The 20,084-nt window shown below is 39.4% G+C and overlaps 1 protein-coding gene across 2 annotated transcripts in view; it reads left to right on the top strand.

Moving 5' to 3' along the window:
- ZNF385D (zinc finger protein 385D) overlaps window positions 1–20,084 on the top strand; it is a 442,255-nt gene that overhangs the window by 253,572 nt on the left and 168,599 nt on the right. The window contains exon 1 of one of the 2 annotated variants that reach the window (XM_056338161.1): window positions 16,340–16,665. The exons of the other annotated variant lie outside the window; for it this stretch is intronic. Within the exon in view, the coding sequence (XP_056194136.1) occupies window positions 16,644–16,665 (22 nt within the window). The 5' untranslated portion in view covers window positions 16,340–16,643. Of the gene's footprint in view, window positions 1–16,339; window positions 16,666–20,084 lie in introns of those variants that run through there. 2 annotated transcript variants of the gene reach the window in all.

Below are 20,084 nucleotides of genomic sequence, written 5' to 3'. Positions count from 1 at the left end.
TTTAGACTTCACTGTAGGGTGAGCTGATGGAGGTATAAGAGTGCCTGTCTCTATTGGTGATAAGGGAAATCTAGAGAGCTAGTTCAGATGCAGGCAGTGAGAACACCTCAGGCTGGACATTGGTATTCTAATGTACTCTCTGAAGTTTGTGAACCTGCAGATGTAGCCTTTCCTATGTTCACACGTAAGACAAAATAAAGTATTACATTGCTTTGAAAGCAAGCTAGATGCACTCTTGACTGTGTCTATCCATTTTGTGGGCTACTGTTTTATAGGTAACATTGAATAACAAAATGGATATTACTGTATGAGGTGTTTGCTCCAAGTCTTGCTTTTTTTTTTTTTTTTTTTCCCCCTCTGGAGGACTTCCTTTCAGTTCAAAGAAATTTGTCAGAAGCTTATTTTTTCATACCCTCCTTGGAGCTAATGTAGTCCATGTGTCAGCCTGAGTCACCACTGTGATGGTGAGTTGTAGTAACTGATTTGGGATGATTCAACAGAGGCAGCAAATGTTCTTCACTGGGTTTTGCTTCTGATCCAGGTTTATAAAGAATATTTTGCTGAAGTTATACGAACCACACTTACAGGGAGTCTGCTCACAGCTGAAAATCTGTAACTCTGTGCCATGACTAGTTTCCAAATATTCAATAGAAACATATAACTTAGATGTTACATGTCATTTTATGTTTGCCATTAGATCCCTCTCTGTACAGGCTACAAGTAAGGAGCAAGGCCAATGCTGCCAAAGAATTTTATGGCTATTTAGATGGAAACTATCTAGGTGCAAAGAGAGTTGCTCAAGTGTTATAAGCCACCTGCACATTTTTTGTGCCTGTTAACAAAAATTAAGTCATCAAGTTCCTGAAAAAAGTAGGAGCTAGAGTCTTTCATGCCTTCACGTGCACTTAAGTGTTATGTTCTCTTAAAATTATATACCCCTGCTTATTGTTGGGAGCACTTTTAGGCAGACAATTGCCCAAAAAGCAAGGCTGTGGCATATTTCTTTATAGCATATTCTGTCAGCAAGCCATTAAATTCTTCTTTTTCAAATAACATCTATTCCACGTGATTACTCTATTGCATATCTTCTGTAAGATGACCTCATACAGTAAAAAAAAAAAACATTGACATCATCTAGGTTTTAATATAACGTATAAAAACAAAACTTAAAAAACCCTAACAAACAAAAATAATCCAAGCCAAAAATCCAATTTATTTTCATTTCTTGAAACTGTTTTGCATTTACTTTTTTTTTTGTTTTTTTACTGCTGTGGAAACCAAAGACTGTTAAGAGATCCAGTTTTCCTTTAAATTGGTTGAAACATGTGGAAGCGAGGATTTTCTTTTAAATTACCAAACACTTCATGAAAGACCCTCAAATCCCAAAAGCATATAGAATACTTGAATGTCAGTATTTGCTATGAGATCTGTTTATAAACATACTGCTATGTTGGCTCATCTGTATACTCCACATCTGAGAGAGCTTCCAAAACAGTCTGGCCTATACTTTAACTGTTGGAAATGTAGTAGAAACAAAAATTGTGTAAAAAGTGCCCATTTTGGCCAACCCTGTATCCCTTTTTGGACACATTTGTGCCAGAGCAGATGTGGTGTGCAGCTGAACACTATTTACTGCATGGAAACATCCAGCTGATCAAAATTTCCACACTGTGACTGCAATAATCCTTCATTTCTGTTGCTTATCCGAGATTCACCCTACCAGTGAATCAGAACGGTGATTTAGCATGGGTATTGAAAGGGAGACTTATTATCTGTGGAAAAATAGTTAAGGTATTAGCAGGATGCTATTACTTGCAATAATATACTTTTGAGCCAGACCTTAATAAGCCATGTGTTATTAAGCAAAAACATTGCCATGAAAAGTCTTCCTTAGACTTGCTGGATGTTTATAGAATGGCTGGCCACGGATACTGCATGCTGGAAACGCTGTCTTACTTGCTAACATCAACTGTGAAGTGAGATTTTTCACATACTCGTCTGTCTTCCTGAAGTTTAAGAATTAGAAAGGATGTGAAAATCTGCATGCCTGTTGTTAGCTATCTATGTATTACTACATAAATGATGAAAAACTAAGTCATATTTTCTTGCAATCCTCCTAATCAGAATTGGTCTTTTGTGCATTTCAAGAGCTTCATTCAGGTGCAGGTGAAAGGCAAACTTGGCTTGACTGACTACATGTAAAGTGCTTCCACATTTAGATGTGTTCTGTGAAATAAATATGAAAGAAAAAAAAAATCCTTTGATTGTGTCTGAAAATGCAGTTTGCACTGCCGTGAGCGTGAGAGAGAAGGGAGAATGACAGAAGAGGGGAGGATTTGGGAGAGTGAGAAATCATGAGTTGAGGGGAAAAGAGAGCTCCAGAAAATACTTAAGAAAAACCTATAAAACAAACAAAAAAACCCACAAGAACAAAACACTCTGAGTCAAATTAGGTAGTAAATGAGTCATGATATACACAGATAGCATCCCATGTAACTGTATTTCTATTGTGAAAAATTGCAACTAAGGTAATATTGCTGGTGTATGCTAAAATGCTGTGTCCAGAGGAAAAAAAATGCATAGGGGTGCCTTTCCCCATTTTACAATTGCTATAAAACAAAATATTGATACTCTCTAAAACCTGTTTATTTTTTTCTTAAATGCCATGTAAGAATATGCTCTGGTCAAGGGTTTATGGAAAATAAATACAACACGCTATATTGAAAATGGATTCCTGAGAAAGATCAATAAATATTGTATGTAGCAGAATGAAGTTATCAAAATGCAAATATTTTAAACATAACAGAATTTAACGATTGCCAAGATAAGCTATTCCCTCAAAGCATGCTGAAGACATTTTCTAGTTTACATTATGTAATTAAATTCAAGCCTGAAGAATTCAAAATCATCCTAAAGATGTTATTGGCAATGTGATTTAATGTTGGTGATAATGATGAAAATGTAGCATGAAGGCCACAAGAGTATTATAAAATTACGTTTGAAAGCTGACAACAATTGTTTGCAAGTATTTTTTTGAAAACTACTCAATAGTGACATAATGAACAAAAGACCTTTTCCATTATTAGCAGCACAACCTCCTCCTGACACAATTTGGGTCAAGTTCACCCCAATGTGACTTCCATAGTCTCACTGAAGCTATACCAGGAGAAAATGACCCTTTTTTATCTTGGGGGGGACCCCAAACAAACAAACGAATAAAAGCCAGCCCCAAACACAAACATGTAAGTAAACACAGTGTAAGGAAAATGTGTCATTGCTTTTGTGCAACATAGTAAAATGTTTTGTTTATGTTCTTTCAGCTATATGAGAGATGAGTACAGGTTTTATCTTCACTGCTTTCTCACAGCTGGTTTTATTGTTTATATGTAGGGGAACAGTGTGAGCTGAATGCTGCCCTAGAGTCAAGAGCTCCAGGGGTTCAGCTTTTTTTTTTTTCTGACTAACTAATCTCGTGAATTGTGTTGTTAAATCCACATTGCATCTGCAAAACAAGGATATACTGTTTCCCACCTCGTAAGATCAGCTAGCTGAAAATGCAGCAACTCTTGCAAAAATATTATGTCACAAATGTTGATGTCCTTTGATCTTTCTGTATTACCAGTGCCTCAAGCCTGGTAAATTAGGACTTCATCAGTCAGGGCACAGAAAGCTTAGTTCTGTGAAGCTTATCTTGGCACTGGTAGGGGGACATCTCAAAAGGTGCCAGTGTTTCGCTGTTGATGAGCGAGCATCATTTAGCTTGCTGAGTTGAAAGGGTCTTTAACTAGGATTAAAAAGGGACAGAACTATTTGGATAGCACTGCTTCCTACTAGAGCAGCTTTACAGTCAAACTGCCCCTCTTGAAAGGATTTATTTGTGTGACCCCTGGTTGACAGTGATGTGGTATTTATAGTATTTAGCCAGTCATCAGAAATGACTAATTATGCCCCCCTTGGAATATACATGCTTTGATGACTCATGTAATATGCTCTCATTATCTCACCATTTGGTATCTCTGATACATTTAGAAATATACATATATGTATAGTGGTGGTACTTAACATCTGCCTTTCTTAAAGTTCTGTAAATTAAATAGTTTGTAATTTTTTGCTAAAAACTGTTTCACCCCCCGCAGTGTTCCCTTTCAAAGGAATAGGTGTTTCTTGTTCAGTCAGTCAGTCTTGCATTTGTCATTTTACAAAATCTTCCAGCAGGCTTGAATGCAAGTAAGTCAAGGAAAAAAGATCAAAGGCTAATCCATTAGCAGCCTCTCAGATCTGACCTTCCCTTAGAAAATATTCTATGAAAAGTTTAAAATTACTCTTTACAAAAGGGCAAAAGACTGTAGCAGAAAAATGATGATATACGTAGCATGTGCAACAGCAGAACCAAACCACTAGTTAATCTGCTTCTCAACTGGAAAATCATATTAAGTAGTCACATAATATGTAAAGAACAATCTCTTCTTGTAAGTTTGCTGTTTGTATGTAGCTAGGTAGTACTCTGTGTAACTTTCTTCTAAAGAAACCCTGGAAGTACTCTTCTCAAAACACTACTTGAAAGCCTCTAAACTGTGGTGTTCTGTGATTACTGTTGCTTTAAACTTGGCAGAAAATTAAAGAGATTCAGATCTTAAATATTTATTCATTGCATTTTCATTGAAGTTATATAATTTTAAATTTAATCTATATTTTTTTAAAGTAACAATGTATTTTGTCTCCCTCCACTGAGCCCAGACTGGCACCTAAGAGTAACTCATGGGTCCCACTTTATTATTTATCCAAAAAATGGCTATTAGTAGCAATGTATCCAACAGTTTTATGATTAAGTTTCTGAGTCAGGAACTGCATTTAAGTGTGCTTGCATTTTTATCCCAGTAAAAAAAAAAAAAAAAAAAAAAAAAAAAAAACCCAAAACAGCAACAACAATAAAAAAACCCAAACAGTAGCCTAATACGTAGGTTACCTGGATGTTTGGGACAGTTTTAATTACTTGTTTGTCTTGATTCAGATGAAGGTGTTCACCAAGGATAGGTAAGACTGAAGGTAACCTACTGACACAAGTGAGCTATCCTTAAAGATCTTCTTTTATTGTTTGTCTTAGTGGAGTCTTTATTTGTAGATCTAAACATTCATAGCATCAGACAGAAGTTGATAATATCACAAGCTTATTAAAGCACTCACCAGCTGTCTAACAGTCCAAATTCCTGTAATGAATGGATGAGGACAGGTGATGGAATGGATGAGGACAGGTGATGGGAGGTAAAGCATGTGCTATGGAACCGTGGATATTAATCCTTGCATAAGGGGCACAAGCCTTGAGTAGCCTGCAATACTGCTGGTTAACCTCCAGCTAGGACTAACATGCCCAGCTTTCAGGGGGCTCCAATGGACTTCTACCCAGTGCAAGACCCTCTCCGAGGACCTTGATTAAAACCATGGTTCATTCTTATGCTTCCCCTATGCATTGGTTGGGATATTCAACAAAGATGGGGGAAAAAAAAGAGGCTTCTAACCTGTCTAGAACAGTTATGAGGCCCAGAAGACAAAGTTAGTCATGACAAATTTTTATGTCCAGCAGCAATGAGCAGGAACCCGCTAGGACTTTATTAAGGATAATTCCTAACACTAATCATACTGTAACCTGCTAAAATGTTGACTATTATAATTTAACTTCTTCCTCATTCTAATCAAATGTCTCTGGGGTACTGAATAGAAAGTAAAAAATAATAAAATAGAGTGCAAATTTTATCAGTCCTAATTTTACAGTTTGGCCTCATATCCAATGATGATGAAAAAAAAGATCACCTTGATGAGCAGGAATGAGACAGAAAGAAGGGGAAAGGGGAATTACAATGTGGCTATTTACCATTTATACATAATTATACATCTGAGAAAGCATCTAGCACTGTTATGTTACGCTGCATGCATATGTGTGTATACGTGGGTGAATATAAATATGTGCATATATGAGTGTGTGTACCTGCTTTATGCAACATTGCACTCCTCGTGTATGGTACTTCCTGTATTTGTTTTCGAAGTCATTGATTTTAAGAGATGTAAATGAAGATGAAACATGGCTCGGTGGATTTTAATGTACAGACAGTTAGTCTTGGGAAAAATAATTACTTGATTAAATGCTCTGTGGACAGTGAGCAGGGGAGTGGTAGATAAATGATGAAAAGTGTATCAGTACAAAAAGTATCAACAGCTTATAAAACGTGATAAATTATCTTTAGTGGGATAAAACGGGCACTGCAGACTTTTGTATGAAATTAATTTACTAAGGCCTCATGTTTCTTGCACTATTTTCCTTGAAACCTTTTCTGTCAGTGATGCAGTTTTCTATTACACAAAACTAAACTGCCAAATCACTGCAACCCACAGGTGAGCTGGAAGTCTTTTACGTTGTAGTCACCTCCAAGCAGTCAGAGCATAAATGTTCATGAAATGACAATCACTTTTTTTATGTACTGAGAAAGTAGAGGATCTGCAGATGAAGTGAGTGTAATAATTCTGCATACCATCGAGCATCTTCATGAAAAAATCATCTGTTCTGCTGTCTGCAGACCACTCCTCAGTGCTGGGCAGATACACGGACCCCTACGACTCTACAGCCAGCTTCTCCTCCTCTAACACCCCCAAGCTGAGATGGTGTTGGCATGAACGACCCTTCTGTCCAAGATGAATTCGTAGACAGTCAGTACACCTGAAACAGTTGTCTCATATCTACAGAGTCCAGAGAGATGTGGCTTGGGGTTTTCAAACCCATTTGAAATTCTTTCAGTTGTTAATGCTTTGTAGAAATATGAAGTTAAGCTGTAATTTACACCTTTATCTGTGGTATACCATTCATCTCTATAGTGCAGAGAAGAAAAAATTCTGTGAAGCAAGGACTTGGTCCAATATTTTCTGTCTCTACATCCATATTTAGGCACCTAGAGTAACTAGGCTTATTTTTAGAGGTGCTGAGTGGCAAACTGACTAAAAACTAAAGTCACTGAATTATAGAAAAATAGCAGCAGTACTGTATTTAGGCTATCTTGTTTCAAAATTATTTATTTCCTAATTATTTTGGGATAAATACAATTGCAAAGTATTTGTATTTAGATGGATTCTGAAAAGTGCATATTGAAGAGAAAGCTTGGCTTTGGGATACGGTCTTTTCATTCAGCTGTGGGAAACAGAATTACTTATAGGCTGCTATTATGGTAGGGTGTTTTCAAACCTGATAATTAAATTCAGAAGTATGGCAGATCAAAAGGAAACTGTACAGGAATAAGATGTAACAAGAAAGTCAGGAACAGATACAGACAAGTTTTTTGCTGTGGATGTTGTTCTGAATTAGAATGGCAGGAGGCTCTGTCAATAAGATCAAAAGGTGGAAACAGATGAAAACTCTCCTTTTACTGTTAATTATTGTAAAGCAGGTAGGAAGGTATTTGAACACTATTGGCAGAGTGGTAAAAAGCAGTGACTTCCAGCCCTCCCCCACCCCCCCTTCTGAGAGAAGAGTACTGGAGCATGTGAAATTTAAAAGAAATCGTTTCCAGGTGACTTTAACAGTCTTTTTTTATTTTCACTGTTAACACTGAATGGTTATATCATCTAACAGCCAGTTTGTCACATGTTCCTATATTTTTCTTAAAGGTAAACATGAATAACATGGATTAATCCACAGGGATTTTAGTTGAATGTGGCTATTGTACGATGCCAGCTTGGTCATTCAAGAGTGGCATTTTCCTCTGTACCAGAGATTTTTGAGACAGACATTTTTAATCTCTGGGGTTTTTGCATAGGATGAAATACTGAGGCACTGTGTGGCCATTTAAGAGCTCAGAAAATTTTCTCAAGCACTGGGGAAGCTAATGTTATCGTTAATTCCTTAGGAGATAATTCAATTGTTCTTGTATAAATTTCATGCTAGTTTCACTTGCAGGTGTTCTTCATGTTCTGTTCTAAATTGCTGCTTAGCGTTGCTGAGCACAGTGGGTAGTTGCTGTGATGATCCCAGATGGAGCTGAATTTCAATGGGTATAAGTGACCTGCAGAAGCGGCAGATCTTTGAAAAGGTTTGGAAGCCTCAGCTGGGATTCAGCTCTCTTTTCTCAGAGTATGTATAGTTTGGTGTGTATCTATAGGTATCAAGAGTGAATCAAGTGTCTAGGCTCCCCTTTTGATCCATGAAATTCTTTATAGTTAATGGAGCTTGGACAGCTACTTGGCCAACCAAAGTTGGTGTCTGCTTCCAGATGTGATAACTTTTCTGACTTTGACTGTATCAGTTTGATCTCCGTTGACTGTGACGGGAAATGAGACATCCAGACACCCACATGTACACACAAAAACTTAAGTATCAGTCTCCAAATCAAATCCCACCTACAGTGAGATCTACTGTAGAAAGAGTAAATGTCGCTGATATTTTCACTTCCTGATGACTTGTTTCATTAACTGTGTTGTGAAGCTTGAATGTTTGGAACTGCAAAATGCTTACACATGGACACGTGAACCAAATTCAGCACTGGTGTGAACAAAAACAGTATAAATTTTTCAAAATCATCTTATAAAAAGTTGAACGCTATGCTGTAGCCTGCATCTTTTTATACCCTCAAGTTAGTGGCTTGTCTGCTGCCATTTTGTCCTCCTCCCCTTTGTGCATGGTAGTTCCTGATAGATTGCAGCTTACTCGCCTTTGACTAGTGTTTCCTTTGATAACAGCATGTTGGCCAAAATAATTTTTCCTTGGATATTAAAAAGGAATCCAAACACATAATGTGCATTATCTATGACATCAGTTAAACTATTAGCCAGTTAGGCAGGAGAAATTTCATTTCCAGTGACTATAAAACAGTTTATCATCTAACCTGTTACATGTTGATACCCCTCTGTGAGTTGGTGGAATGAGAGAAGTACCTGCAGAGAGGGATCAATCCTCCCCTCAGATAACAGTTTCCCCTGGGGGATGAGTTGCCCCAGGAGGCACCTGCAGCACTGTCTAGTTCAGTTGAGATGTCTCCTTTCTAGGTAGTCAAAGCTGGATGTGCCTTGAGCTCCTGCTTCTTCTTAGTTCCAGACATGGTGATGGCACCTTGCAGAAGTTTCAGGTGCTGCTGCACAGTATCTCGGCTCTCCGAAGCAGGAGGGAAGTTGCAGGGCCGGGTGGCTGGTGGTGTTTGTGGCCCTTCCTGGCTGTAGGTCTGCACTGCAGCCTTGCTCACATCAATTGACCCAGTATGAAAAACAAGCTGCTCTGCACCCGCGCACGTCGCAACTGCATCTGCTGGCATTTTCCTCTTAGAGTTATATATTGAAATCACAGTTCAGTGCCTTCATAATCACTGGGAAATGTAAAATCGTACTGCATTGCAACTCTGGCTTTTTTTCTTTTCATCTTTGAACAGCTCTATATAGCGTCAAGAAAATGAAGAAGTATTGTTTCATGCCTAAATCTTGAAATGTTTCCATTTAGGGACTTAAGGGTGTGGAAATGGATTTGATTATATTCTATAGGAGCAAACAGAATACAAATGAAATCTTTCACATATTTTGTGCTTCAAGATGGTTTATTTCTGAAAGGAAAATTAGGAGCAGAACTGATTGGGAAGAAAAAAGATAGAAAGGCTTGGGAAGAAAACGGACACTTCTTTAATAATTGTAGGTCACCAGATGACTAAAAAAACCAAGTCATTTCATGTTCAGAAAATGGAAAACTTTGGCTAAAAGTCTGTTCTGGTTTAGCCACAAAAATAAGGACAGCAAAAGGAAATTAAAAAGCAACTTGGAACGAAATTATGAAAGAGGAAGTAGATACTAATCAATACAAATTAGAAGTAAGAAGTATGGAGAACTTACAGGGAAAGCCAAAAACAGGAAATGAAAAATCGGTAGTTGGCAAGACAAAAAACAATTAAAAGGTTTTACTGTATTAAGAACAAAAATCCTAATACTATAAGCCACTAGATGGAGATAGTAAGATTCTTATGAGTGATTTGAAAGAGTCGTAAGTGTTAAATAAATATTTTTATTCTGTAGTTTGAAAACTGCGTGATGCTGTCCTCATATCATGAGTGTTCTACTTTCCAAAATGCCTAGAAGAAAGAAAGAAAGATGTCAAGCAGCAGCTACTTGGACTAAAGACTGTTTAAAATTAATAGGCCTGGATAACTTTTGCACACAAGTCCTAAAAGAAAACCCCAAACCATCCCTGTGAAACCGCAGGGGAGGGTTGTACAGGAGCGCCGATGTTTTGCTGGAGTTGAAGTGTAACTGATACCTATGCAGTAATTGCATTGCTGTAATTTCTGAGCAAAATGAAAAGGTCTTTAATTAATATGCAATCAATTTTAGTTATTTTGGTTTAACCGAATATACAGACAAGTAAAACAGGCAGTATAAACAGACCATCTCACTATGTAATGTCTGGTTTTGTTACTTGAGACTTGTCATTTGATAAAGATGATTTTAGAAGTAATAGATGTGCATAGTTTTGACCACTGTTTTCTTTTAAACAGATGCACTATACAGCATAAGGCGCGTATGCATCTGATTAAGGAGGAGTTAATTGACAGATTCTCTACATACCAAATTTAATGAATTTGTGATGGTACAATCAGAAATGTGAAACGCAAGTCAGACTGATGAACAGATTGCATCCTGTAAATCATAGTGCAAAAAAAAAAAAAAAATCTAGCAGGCAAAAGCTGTATAGAATTTCTCAGTGCAACATCTGGATTTATAAATTTAAATTTGTATGTAATACATTTATAAATTGTGAGAATATAATTCCTGTATTGTGGTTGAGCGATGAATCTCAAAAGGTATATTGCAAAGTTGTAGAGAGTCAGAAAGATGGACTGAATAACTTGTTCACCTTGACAAGGGTAGTGATGGATTGTCTACATGTGATATACCCAAAAATCACGCATTAGACAAATTGTACTGAATGCAGTACAGACATAAAATTACAAGGCGAAAAAGGGAGAAGGGAAGGACTATGGATGTTGGAGCTGATGTTGCCGCCGGTGCTAGTTTTCAGTCATTGACTGGAAAAAAAAAAAAAATTAAATTGTGTGTGTATGAAAATATCTTTGGCATCAACTCAGACAAGCTTCTTGGTCTTGTAATTTGCTTTTAGGACCACCTTTCTCTTTAAAATTATTATCAATATACATAGTCATAGAAGCTTCTGCACCATTTGTGTATTCATTCACATTCATTATCTTAAATCTTGTCACATGCTTAGGAGCAAAAGGTGACAGGAATGTGTGTTTAATAAAACAATAAGCAGCGATAGTGCCCAAAATGCCCGTTTGGTTTTGTTGGCAGCATTCTGTTTGTTTGTGCAGTAACTATCCATATCCATGGGAAGGAAATTGAGGAAAATACAACCTTTCAATTGCCATGTCATCTACGTTTAAACTGTAAAATACTAGAAGTACTAGCTTTAAGCTTACAGAAACACGGTATTGTTACTATGTATATTTCTGAAGCCTTTTATGTAGAAAATCCCAGCTGTTTAAAAAAGAACAGTGCTGCAAGTACTGTTAGTGAACTGATAAAAGTCTGCATGGCAAAGGTTTGTAGTGGCTCTCAGAATCAAAGGTGAGTCTTTGTTTACCTCTTGGAAATGCTTTTATAGGAGGTTCTGGTTAGCCATTTCCAATAGAGAATGGAGCAGTTGATCAGATAGCAGCTAAACTAATGAAAAGCATCATGGAAGTGACAGGAAGATTAATTAAGTTCCTCCAGTTGTATTCACGTGTGGCAGTACAGAGTTCCTTTGGGTACTGCTGCAGTTAAATGGTATTCATGGTGACAAATACTGCAGAGTTCCAGAAGTGACACTTCTGAGTCAAGGGTACAAAAACCATTTGGTAGTTTTAGCCAGTGGAGAACGTGCAAAACCAAAGATGAGCCTCTGTGGCTAGTTAAAATATACAACTGTAACTTCTTCCTTCCCTTCTTATCCTTTAGTGTAACCTCAAGAGGTTAGCAACAAATCACAAAATCTGCATTACTGTGTAGTATGTCTTAAACTACTCCAGATGGCTTCAAAATAAAAACAAACCAAATTTCTAGCCGATGTATTTAGTATATTTGGTTTGAGGCACAAAAAAATGTGCACTTGGAAACACTTTCAATTACTTTCGGAGCCTTACAAAACTGTGGCTTGTTTGCTGTTCTTTATTTCTGTGCTGTGGTTATTGTAGTATTAATAGGAATTAAATATCTGCAATTCATAAACTTCCAAATTATGTAGAAATTCTAGCCTTACTTTACCTTCAAGGATCTTCTAGTTTTGGGGTGCTTTTGAAAAATTAGTAGGTCAAGTGTGATTTGGATTGCTTCTCCCACGTTATTCTCAGACCTGAATGTTCGCAATACATTTTTATTCTTAATAGCTGTCAGTGTACAGTAGATAACATTTATTTTAGGAAAACTGGAAACCTTTCAAGTGTATGAGATATTTTAACCTACTACACATGATGCATAAACTTAAAACGTTGTGTCACTAGTACATTTTGTTGCTTACCATTACATTTCGGCCAGCAGAAGGCCCCTCAATATGCTTCTGCATTTGCAAGAAAAGGTTTGTGGTCAGCCTCACTAATTGAAATTCATCAAAGCCAACTGGTGAGAGTCTGGGTATAAATCTAATATTAGGTGCCTCCTGGGAGAGTTCAAGAGTGGAAGAGAGTTTTCCAGGAATCCTAGGGAATTAACTGGGTGCATTAATATTAAATATTAATTGGTCTCGGCAACAGACATGCCTGCGAGTGGTTTTAATACTTACCATGGAGGCATTGTGTAAATCGGTGGATAGATAAAAATCAAAAGAAAGCACAGATAGTTCGGCTTGCTTGCGAAGTGGCCTTCTGGCTCTAGACCAAGTCAGGCGTGGAGTTAACCTGTAGCTTTCCAGCTCTGGCAAAATGCAGGGGGTGTGCTGTACCTCTGGGACATGAGTACTCTTCAGCTTGTTTTTTGTTTATTCTGAGGAGGTGACGTCTTGTGGGGTAGTCTGCGTTTTGAAAATCTGCCCTTCGTGGCAAACCCTTTACCAAAGTGGAGCTCTCAGGGTGAGGAAGGGCAGAAGAAATCAAGGTGGAGATGCTATTAGGAAAAAAAGAAGCAGGTTATTGGGAAAGAGGATTTCGGGGAGTAGAAGCTACTTCTATTATTAGAAATAAGGGTGTCGGGTAGCAGTTTCAGCAGAAGGTACTTTTTTTCATGTTATGTTTGTGCTGTTGCTGAATCACAAGGGTTTTGGGGTTTTATTTTTATAAGTGAGCCATGCATGAAAATATGATAGTTTTGCAGTTGACCTGCATCTGTAGCACAGCTAAATAATGCTGGTTAGCCTGCATTGGCTTGTTGATGCTTGGGCGTTTGCATGGCGGACTCACACCGTGGGCAAATTTGCTCATTCATTCTGCATGATGCTGCATGCCTACACTGAGTCTACTCAAATCTCCAGACGCATGCAAGTGTTTGCTGCTCCTGACTGCTTCCCCACTGTTGTGTTCAGCAGAGTCCTCAGTGCTTGAGTTAAAACACCAGCCATTTGGGATTGCAATTACTAAACTAATCCTTGCTTTCACTGACAGTGACAGTATCCCACTCTGGGAATAAAATTTGTTCTTTGTCCCTTGCTTGAAACTCTACTTCTTTTTTTGGAGTTTATTAATGTTGCATGTGTGTAAATGAAAGCAGAGTTTGGCATGTAGTACATGAATTTGGGCTGTGAAAGCTTTCCAGGAGAGACCACCAGTGGGTTTCCCTCCTCCCTTGCATTCGTTCCATAGTTGAAATGCAAAGAAATTAAAGAAAACTTGGTTTAGTTTCTCTTTGGCTACTTGGATTGTACGCTTATTGGAGGAACACAAATAAGGTGCAATAAGGGGGGAGACATTCCTGGTTGTTTTGCATTCTAAAGGGCAAAACAAAATTGGAGGGAACATTCAGAACCAAGTAGTGGAGAATATGTCTGTCTACGTGGCACTGTGCTGTTTGTGCTTCCTTGGGGAGCTGACCTGCCATCAGACTCCACCAAAGTGGTAGCGGTTCTCTAGAAGAGCAGCTATCTCAAGGAGGGATGTTTAGAGGCAGCGTGGTTGTTGCCAGACTGCTGACGGCCCATCTGTACAGCTGTCTGTAGCCGGGCTTTCAGCTGGCCAGCTGACGGCAGGAATCGGTAAAACCTATCAGTGCAGAGGAATGTCGGGACTGGAGGAAGCCTACGTCTCACGGGGCCTGACTCCCAGCAGAGTGAGCCCAAGCTTTTCTGTGATAAGGTAAATGCAGCCCCACAGGCATATGCTGTGCCTGGGTGCAGGCTGTCCAGAAGGACATCAAGCAGTGCTTCTGCAAAAGCACTTCAGAGCCAGCGAAGGAGCCGAAGGATTTCACAGTGAATTAATTCTCTGAGCTTTTACCCTCGGTGAGGGGAGGGGAGGGAATGCTTGTGCTGCAGAAGGCTCCTAATAGTAGCACATACCTACTGCTCAGAGGATATTAGAGTGGCTCAGCTGAGATATTTTAAACCAGCCTTTGACGGTGGTATTTTCTCCTGTAGCAAGGTGTCCCTCCCTGTACAGTAGAAGCGAATGAGCGCTATAATGATGAAATAGAGGGAAGGAAGGTGCCATGAATGCCCTCTGTTACTTGCTGTCCAAACCCTCCAGTTAAAATACATGGTTTCTAGACAGCTTTCCACCACTACCCACCCCAGGGGTTTCTAGGTGGTATTTCTTCACCGTGATTTAGGATTTGCTCAATTTATGTTGCTGTCGGTCAGTCTGAACCACGCAAGAAATCTTGACCTTCCTCCCTTGTGCACCATGACCTCAAAGTGTGCTCCTGCACGGTGTGCTTTTTAGTTGTGAAGCAAAGTTGATTTTGGAGTGTGTGGGTACTGTGCGAGTCTCATTTCAGGCATGCCTCTTCCTAGGGCCAGTGAGAATAAGAAAGGGCACTGAGAAAGGCTAGGCGTCAGAAATGTAGAGCTGTTGGACTGTCAATGAGGGACAGACCATGCCCCAGATCTCCCCAGCAGTGTTTAATCTCGGTGACTTTCATACAGGTAGCACGAAGCCTTGTGAGAGCAATGCTGCGGGGGACTCCTGCTGAGAGATACATAGCAGTGATGTACACCAGGGCTCTTAACTCTTCTGCTGCAATTGGAGCATTCCTTGGCTGCTGTGCCAGTGGGGTAATTTTGCCCTAAGTGGTCAGACCTCGTGAAATAGTAGTTACTGTGTGGAGCTTTTACAAGTAAGAAGTGGAGCTTTAAATGAATTATACCTGTCATCCTCTTTCCTGCAGAATGAAAGCATTCATCCCGTTAGATCCTATTATAGTGAAATAAATGCTTCAGCATGCTGTCCGCTATTTTTTTACCTTTATTTAGTTTAAGTGTATTATCAATGATACATGCCAGACTGGCAGCAGGAAACCAATGTCCTCTATTGATTCACAGAAGAGACATAATACGTGCATAAATGCAGACCGCATCGTCTTCGCTGTGCTGCCACGCCGGCGTGTGTCACGTTGGTCCTGAGGCACTACTTATAGATGGTGGAGAGTAGTTCCGTAAATTTCTTTGGTCGTTCTTCCTCTGAAGCTGCTACTAGTTCATATAGCAGCAGGGACTGTATGGAGACCTATTTACAATGAACTTGGGACCACTCCATTTGTCACAGAATCATAAAATAGCTACCAGCTGCTAATGACTTATCAACCTGGTCCGGAAAGGAACCAGAGACCTGGAGGGTGAAAGGTTGTAAACTCCATTACAAATCTTCGCTGTCATGTGTCTCCCATCCTCGTGCTTTGTTATTCATGCAAAAAAAAAAATAAAATCATAGTTTAAAAAACCAGTTCAGCTCTATTGAAATTGAACTACGAGTTTGTCAATTTCTTTTTAAAAATAGAAACAGACTGAGCTTTATCCAGCGTTCAGGCTAAAATCATTTATCGAAATGGAACTACTGATTTAAAAAAAAAACAAAACAAAAAAGTCCTGGAGGGACATGATCTTGCAAAGTGCCAAGCACCTTTGTCTTCTGCTGAAGTTGAAGAATCGGGGCACTCAGGGCTTCTCCTGGAGCCTGCCCTTCAAAGAAAAATACGCTAACAATATATGCTTTGTCTTTCCTATCTATTATGTAATCGAGCACGTTATGTCACTAAACACGCTCGCTGCCAAAAAAAAAAAAAAAAGAAAAAAAGAATAAAATGCATACAATTTCAGAAGGGCTACCGGCCCCCCCCCCCCCCAACCCAGAGTTAGGTTAACCAGGCGATCAGAGCATGCTGTTGTGAGCCTGTTAAAGAAAAGCTGTTTGTAGTACTCTTAGTCCTGATGTCACAGGCACAGCAAGGACATCAGAAGGAGGAGTCAGATTACAGTAAGAATGGGCAGTGCAGCATGCAGCCAGAGTAAATGCTAAATCAGACAGGGATTGTATCAGGGATAAGACTGCCTGCAAAGCGCTCATCCTGAGGAGGCACACTGCTCGCTCACGCTTCTTGTGCTGGGAAATTTCCACATAATGTAGAATGAAAAAGCTCTGCTTTACATGTCAGCCCTGTGCGGGAGCTAATGCTGAATACACAGCGGTGGGATCCTGACTGCATGATTAATGAGAAACATAATGTATTTTGGTAAGTGTTAACTGTGATGTAATTCTGCTTCTGCTCACATTATCAATAGGAGCAATTATTATAAATTTCGGATTCAAGAACGTTTCGTGCTGGCATGCACCTAAAACTGACAACTGGGGAATCCTGTCGGCTGTGCAGTTTGAAGGGATTCCATTGTCTGGGAAATTTTCTGTTTGAGTGGGCTACCACGTAGTTTTAGCAGCTTGAAAAATAAGCTAGACGCGATGAACTCATCCTAGGTTTGTTTTAAATGAACTTGTGTTCCATCTGCTGAGAGGGGACGAGAAATGGTTGGGAGGCATGGGAAGTTTTAGCCGAACTTAATGTAATGGACGACCTGCTACTGCACTGTCTGTGGTGGGGAGGCACAGCAAGCCTTAGTATTTCATTCAGCTTTTCGTTTGAAGAATTCAAAGATACAAAGGCGAAACAATGCTTTATTTGCAGCGTGTGTGTGTTTGCCGAGTACTCCGCATTATGCGGGTTGCCAGTGTGGGGTTGGCTTCTAGCACACCACAAAATGCATATTATTTTAAGCCTTTAGAGGTCTCGGAGCTGTTAAATATTTGTGCAGAGTTTAGTTTTGTTGCTTGATGGAAATCTTCCTTAGGTTTACAGCTGAGCTGGCTGCATACCCTCAAAACATGCTGGAGCGTAGAGCCATGTCTAAGCAATGTAGTGCTGCAGTACTGGCTGGGATGTACAGTTGCAATATAATGCTGCAAGTTAGTGCTGCTAAATAGGGAAAAAATAAAATGGAAAATTTGGTGATATGATGGAAAAATACTATTCTTGACTACCTGAAATCTCATCTAGCCTCAGTGTTAATTTATAGCTGCATAATACTTAGAATGAACACAGAGCCGAGAGTTGGAGGATTTCTGGGACATTCAGCAGCTTTCTCAGTTTCATTAAATATTGAATCAGGAGTTCACTCCAAGCATTAAGAGAAGAACTTTTGTAATATTCTGAGTCCTCTCACAAAAGCACTATGCTTTATGACACGGTAAGCATTTTCTTATTTCCATAAAACTAAAAATATTTGCGTGGAGAGGGTTGTCTTTTAACAGTGAAACCCATCAATTATGAAAGCAGATTGATTTTGATGTAAGCTGTCGTAACAGAAAAAATATAAATTGGCTGAGTCGTCACAAATGTTCAGAGTCCCTTTCAAAGATAAATTTGCAGTGTTTTAGCTTTGCTACATTTTCCAGAGACTGAGGAAGAACAGACAAGCATTATGCTTTTAGGTTTGAGTAATTTGGATTAAGTCTCCTCACCATTAAAAATGTGGTGTTAGGTTAATTTTTTGCTCATTTCTTTTGGGATGTTTTTCTGCCTTTAATATCATCACAAGCACGAGAAAAGTTTTCTGGTTTTTTTCGGTCAGTTTTGTAACAATTGCCTGTGTGACTAGGATTAGAAGTTATGGTTTCCTGAAGTTATATGGGTTAGGGTATTATTATAGGTATATGTTAGCTGTGTGGTACCTAATTTTATGTTATTTTTTCTGTCTATAATTTTTCAGAAACGTGTAATGGTGGTCAAACTTATTTTGGTGTTAACTTGTTTAAAAAATACAAGCTGCTGTTTCACGTGCTGATTTGTTTTCTGGTGCAACGCAAGTTTTTACTTGGAACAAACTGGATTGTGCTTTCTCTGCAGGAAATGTCACTTCTGAGAGCAGAGCTAAAAGTTTCTGTTAAGCAGGTTCTCAGTCTGAAACTTCCTTTAATATTAAGTTTTAAATGGATGTTCTTGTTTCTGTCTTTTGTATAACAAAGCATGAGCTAATGGGGATAATGTTTACCTGTGGTGGTTCTTCAGTGTTTTCCTTCTCTGTCTGTGAGAAGCCAGAAGGTCTGTAATCTCACCTGTCCCTGTTGTAACACTTACTGCACAAAGCAGTATTGCACGGAGCTGGGTGAAGGCATGACTGTGTACATCCCGCACCGACTTCGACTTAAAATTGCTATAGCTATCACATAGGCAATATCAACATTTTACATTTTCTGAGGAAAAAAAGAAATTTCCTTTTAATATTAGTAAAGAATTCTGAGTTGTTTGGTTTGGTTTTTTTCTCTGTGCATGCCACTATTGGGCCACCTAAAGTATAGGAAGGGAAGAACAGGAAATCATTTCTGTATGTTTGTATGCATCGTGCTTGTTTTTCTGGGCCGCCTGGTCTAATTGCAGCTGATGCAAGGTGGCATAATGGAAACACGCGTGTACAGCATTAAGGCTGAAAAAAATACCTAAATAATTAGTATAGAAAGTAAGACCTAACCCTCTGAAAGTATTATTCTTATAGAGCAAGTATTAATGGATGAAGTGAGTTTCTTAATGATCAGAGAGAAAAGTTGCTAAATTCAGGAATCGTGGTGTTTCTTGCTGTCTTTAAAGCTGTAGCCTCCAAGAAGATTTTGGGCTGAGATATTCTACTAGTCTACTACATTCTACTATGCATAGTCTACTATTTGAGCTAAGCCTTCAAACAATTAAACTTACTGTGACCGTTATAATTGCATGAGCCTTTTTACTTTGCACAAGAATTTTGATGATGGTTTCAATAACTGCTAATTTTCGCTCACCATGCTGTGCTTTAGAGTTTGTTGTTTGGTCACCGTGGATACTTTTGTTACTTATTGTATTCATTTTGCATTCATCACTTTGACTTGAGAGAAATACAGAGTTGTAGTAATAATAAAAATCCTGCAAAATGATGTAGTGTGTTTATCGAGGAAGCTGAAAGCCAATGAAAAGAATACGTGTCTAAGTGGTTTAATAGGTAGATGTTTTGCACTTAAAACCATACATACCTAACCCAGAGCAGCTTTTGCTTGCATTTATCATGGAGTTAATAATTTAGTGTAAGACAAAAGTATGTTGTGACCACTCTAAGCAGCTCCGAGAGGATGTGGCAGCTCCGTGCGCTGATGTGGCACGCTGATAGCAGGGGACCTCCTCTAGTCCTGCTCAACGCAAAAGCTCTGCTGTGGCTGATGGTCATAGCTGGGTGCTGCCACCTTTACTTTAAAAGGTCCCGCCGGCCCCTGCTGCCTGGGCTGGTCCACCTCGCCAGCACCGCGCCTGCCTGCGCTGGGCAGCCTGGGCAGCTCTTGGGGGCCGGCTTGTCCTGCACGCACCACGGCCACCCCTGGGCTGGGCAGCCAGCCCGCCTGGGTCACCTGGAGAGCCTTCCTCAGGAGGGGGAGAGCTCTGGCTGTGTGCTGTGCACCGGCCCCATGGGCAATGGCCATCCAAGGGGAGGAAACGCCACCGTGATACTGCGGTTATGGGACAGCGAGCGCTGGTCCCGAGGGCTCGTGTATCTCGAGTGGAACTGATGGGGAAACAGATCCTCTGCCCCCACTGCTAAAAATCACTCCCCTGCATGCACCCGTACCTTCCCCTTACTG

Source organism: Falco biarmicus, chromosome 4 (genome assembly GCF_023638135.1).
Source record: "Falco biarmicus isolate bFalBia1 chromosome 4, bFalBia1.pri, whole genome shotgun sequence".
Lineage (NCBI taxonomy): Eukaryota > Metazoa > Chordata > Aves > Falconiformes > Falconidae > Falco > Falco biarmicus.
Note: the sequence above shows the minus strand (reverse complement) of the source record. Positions and strands in the feature narration are given on the sequence as shown.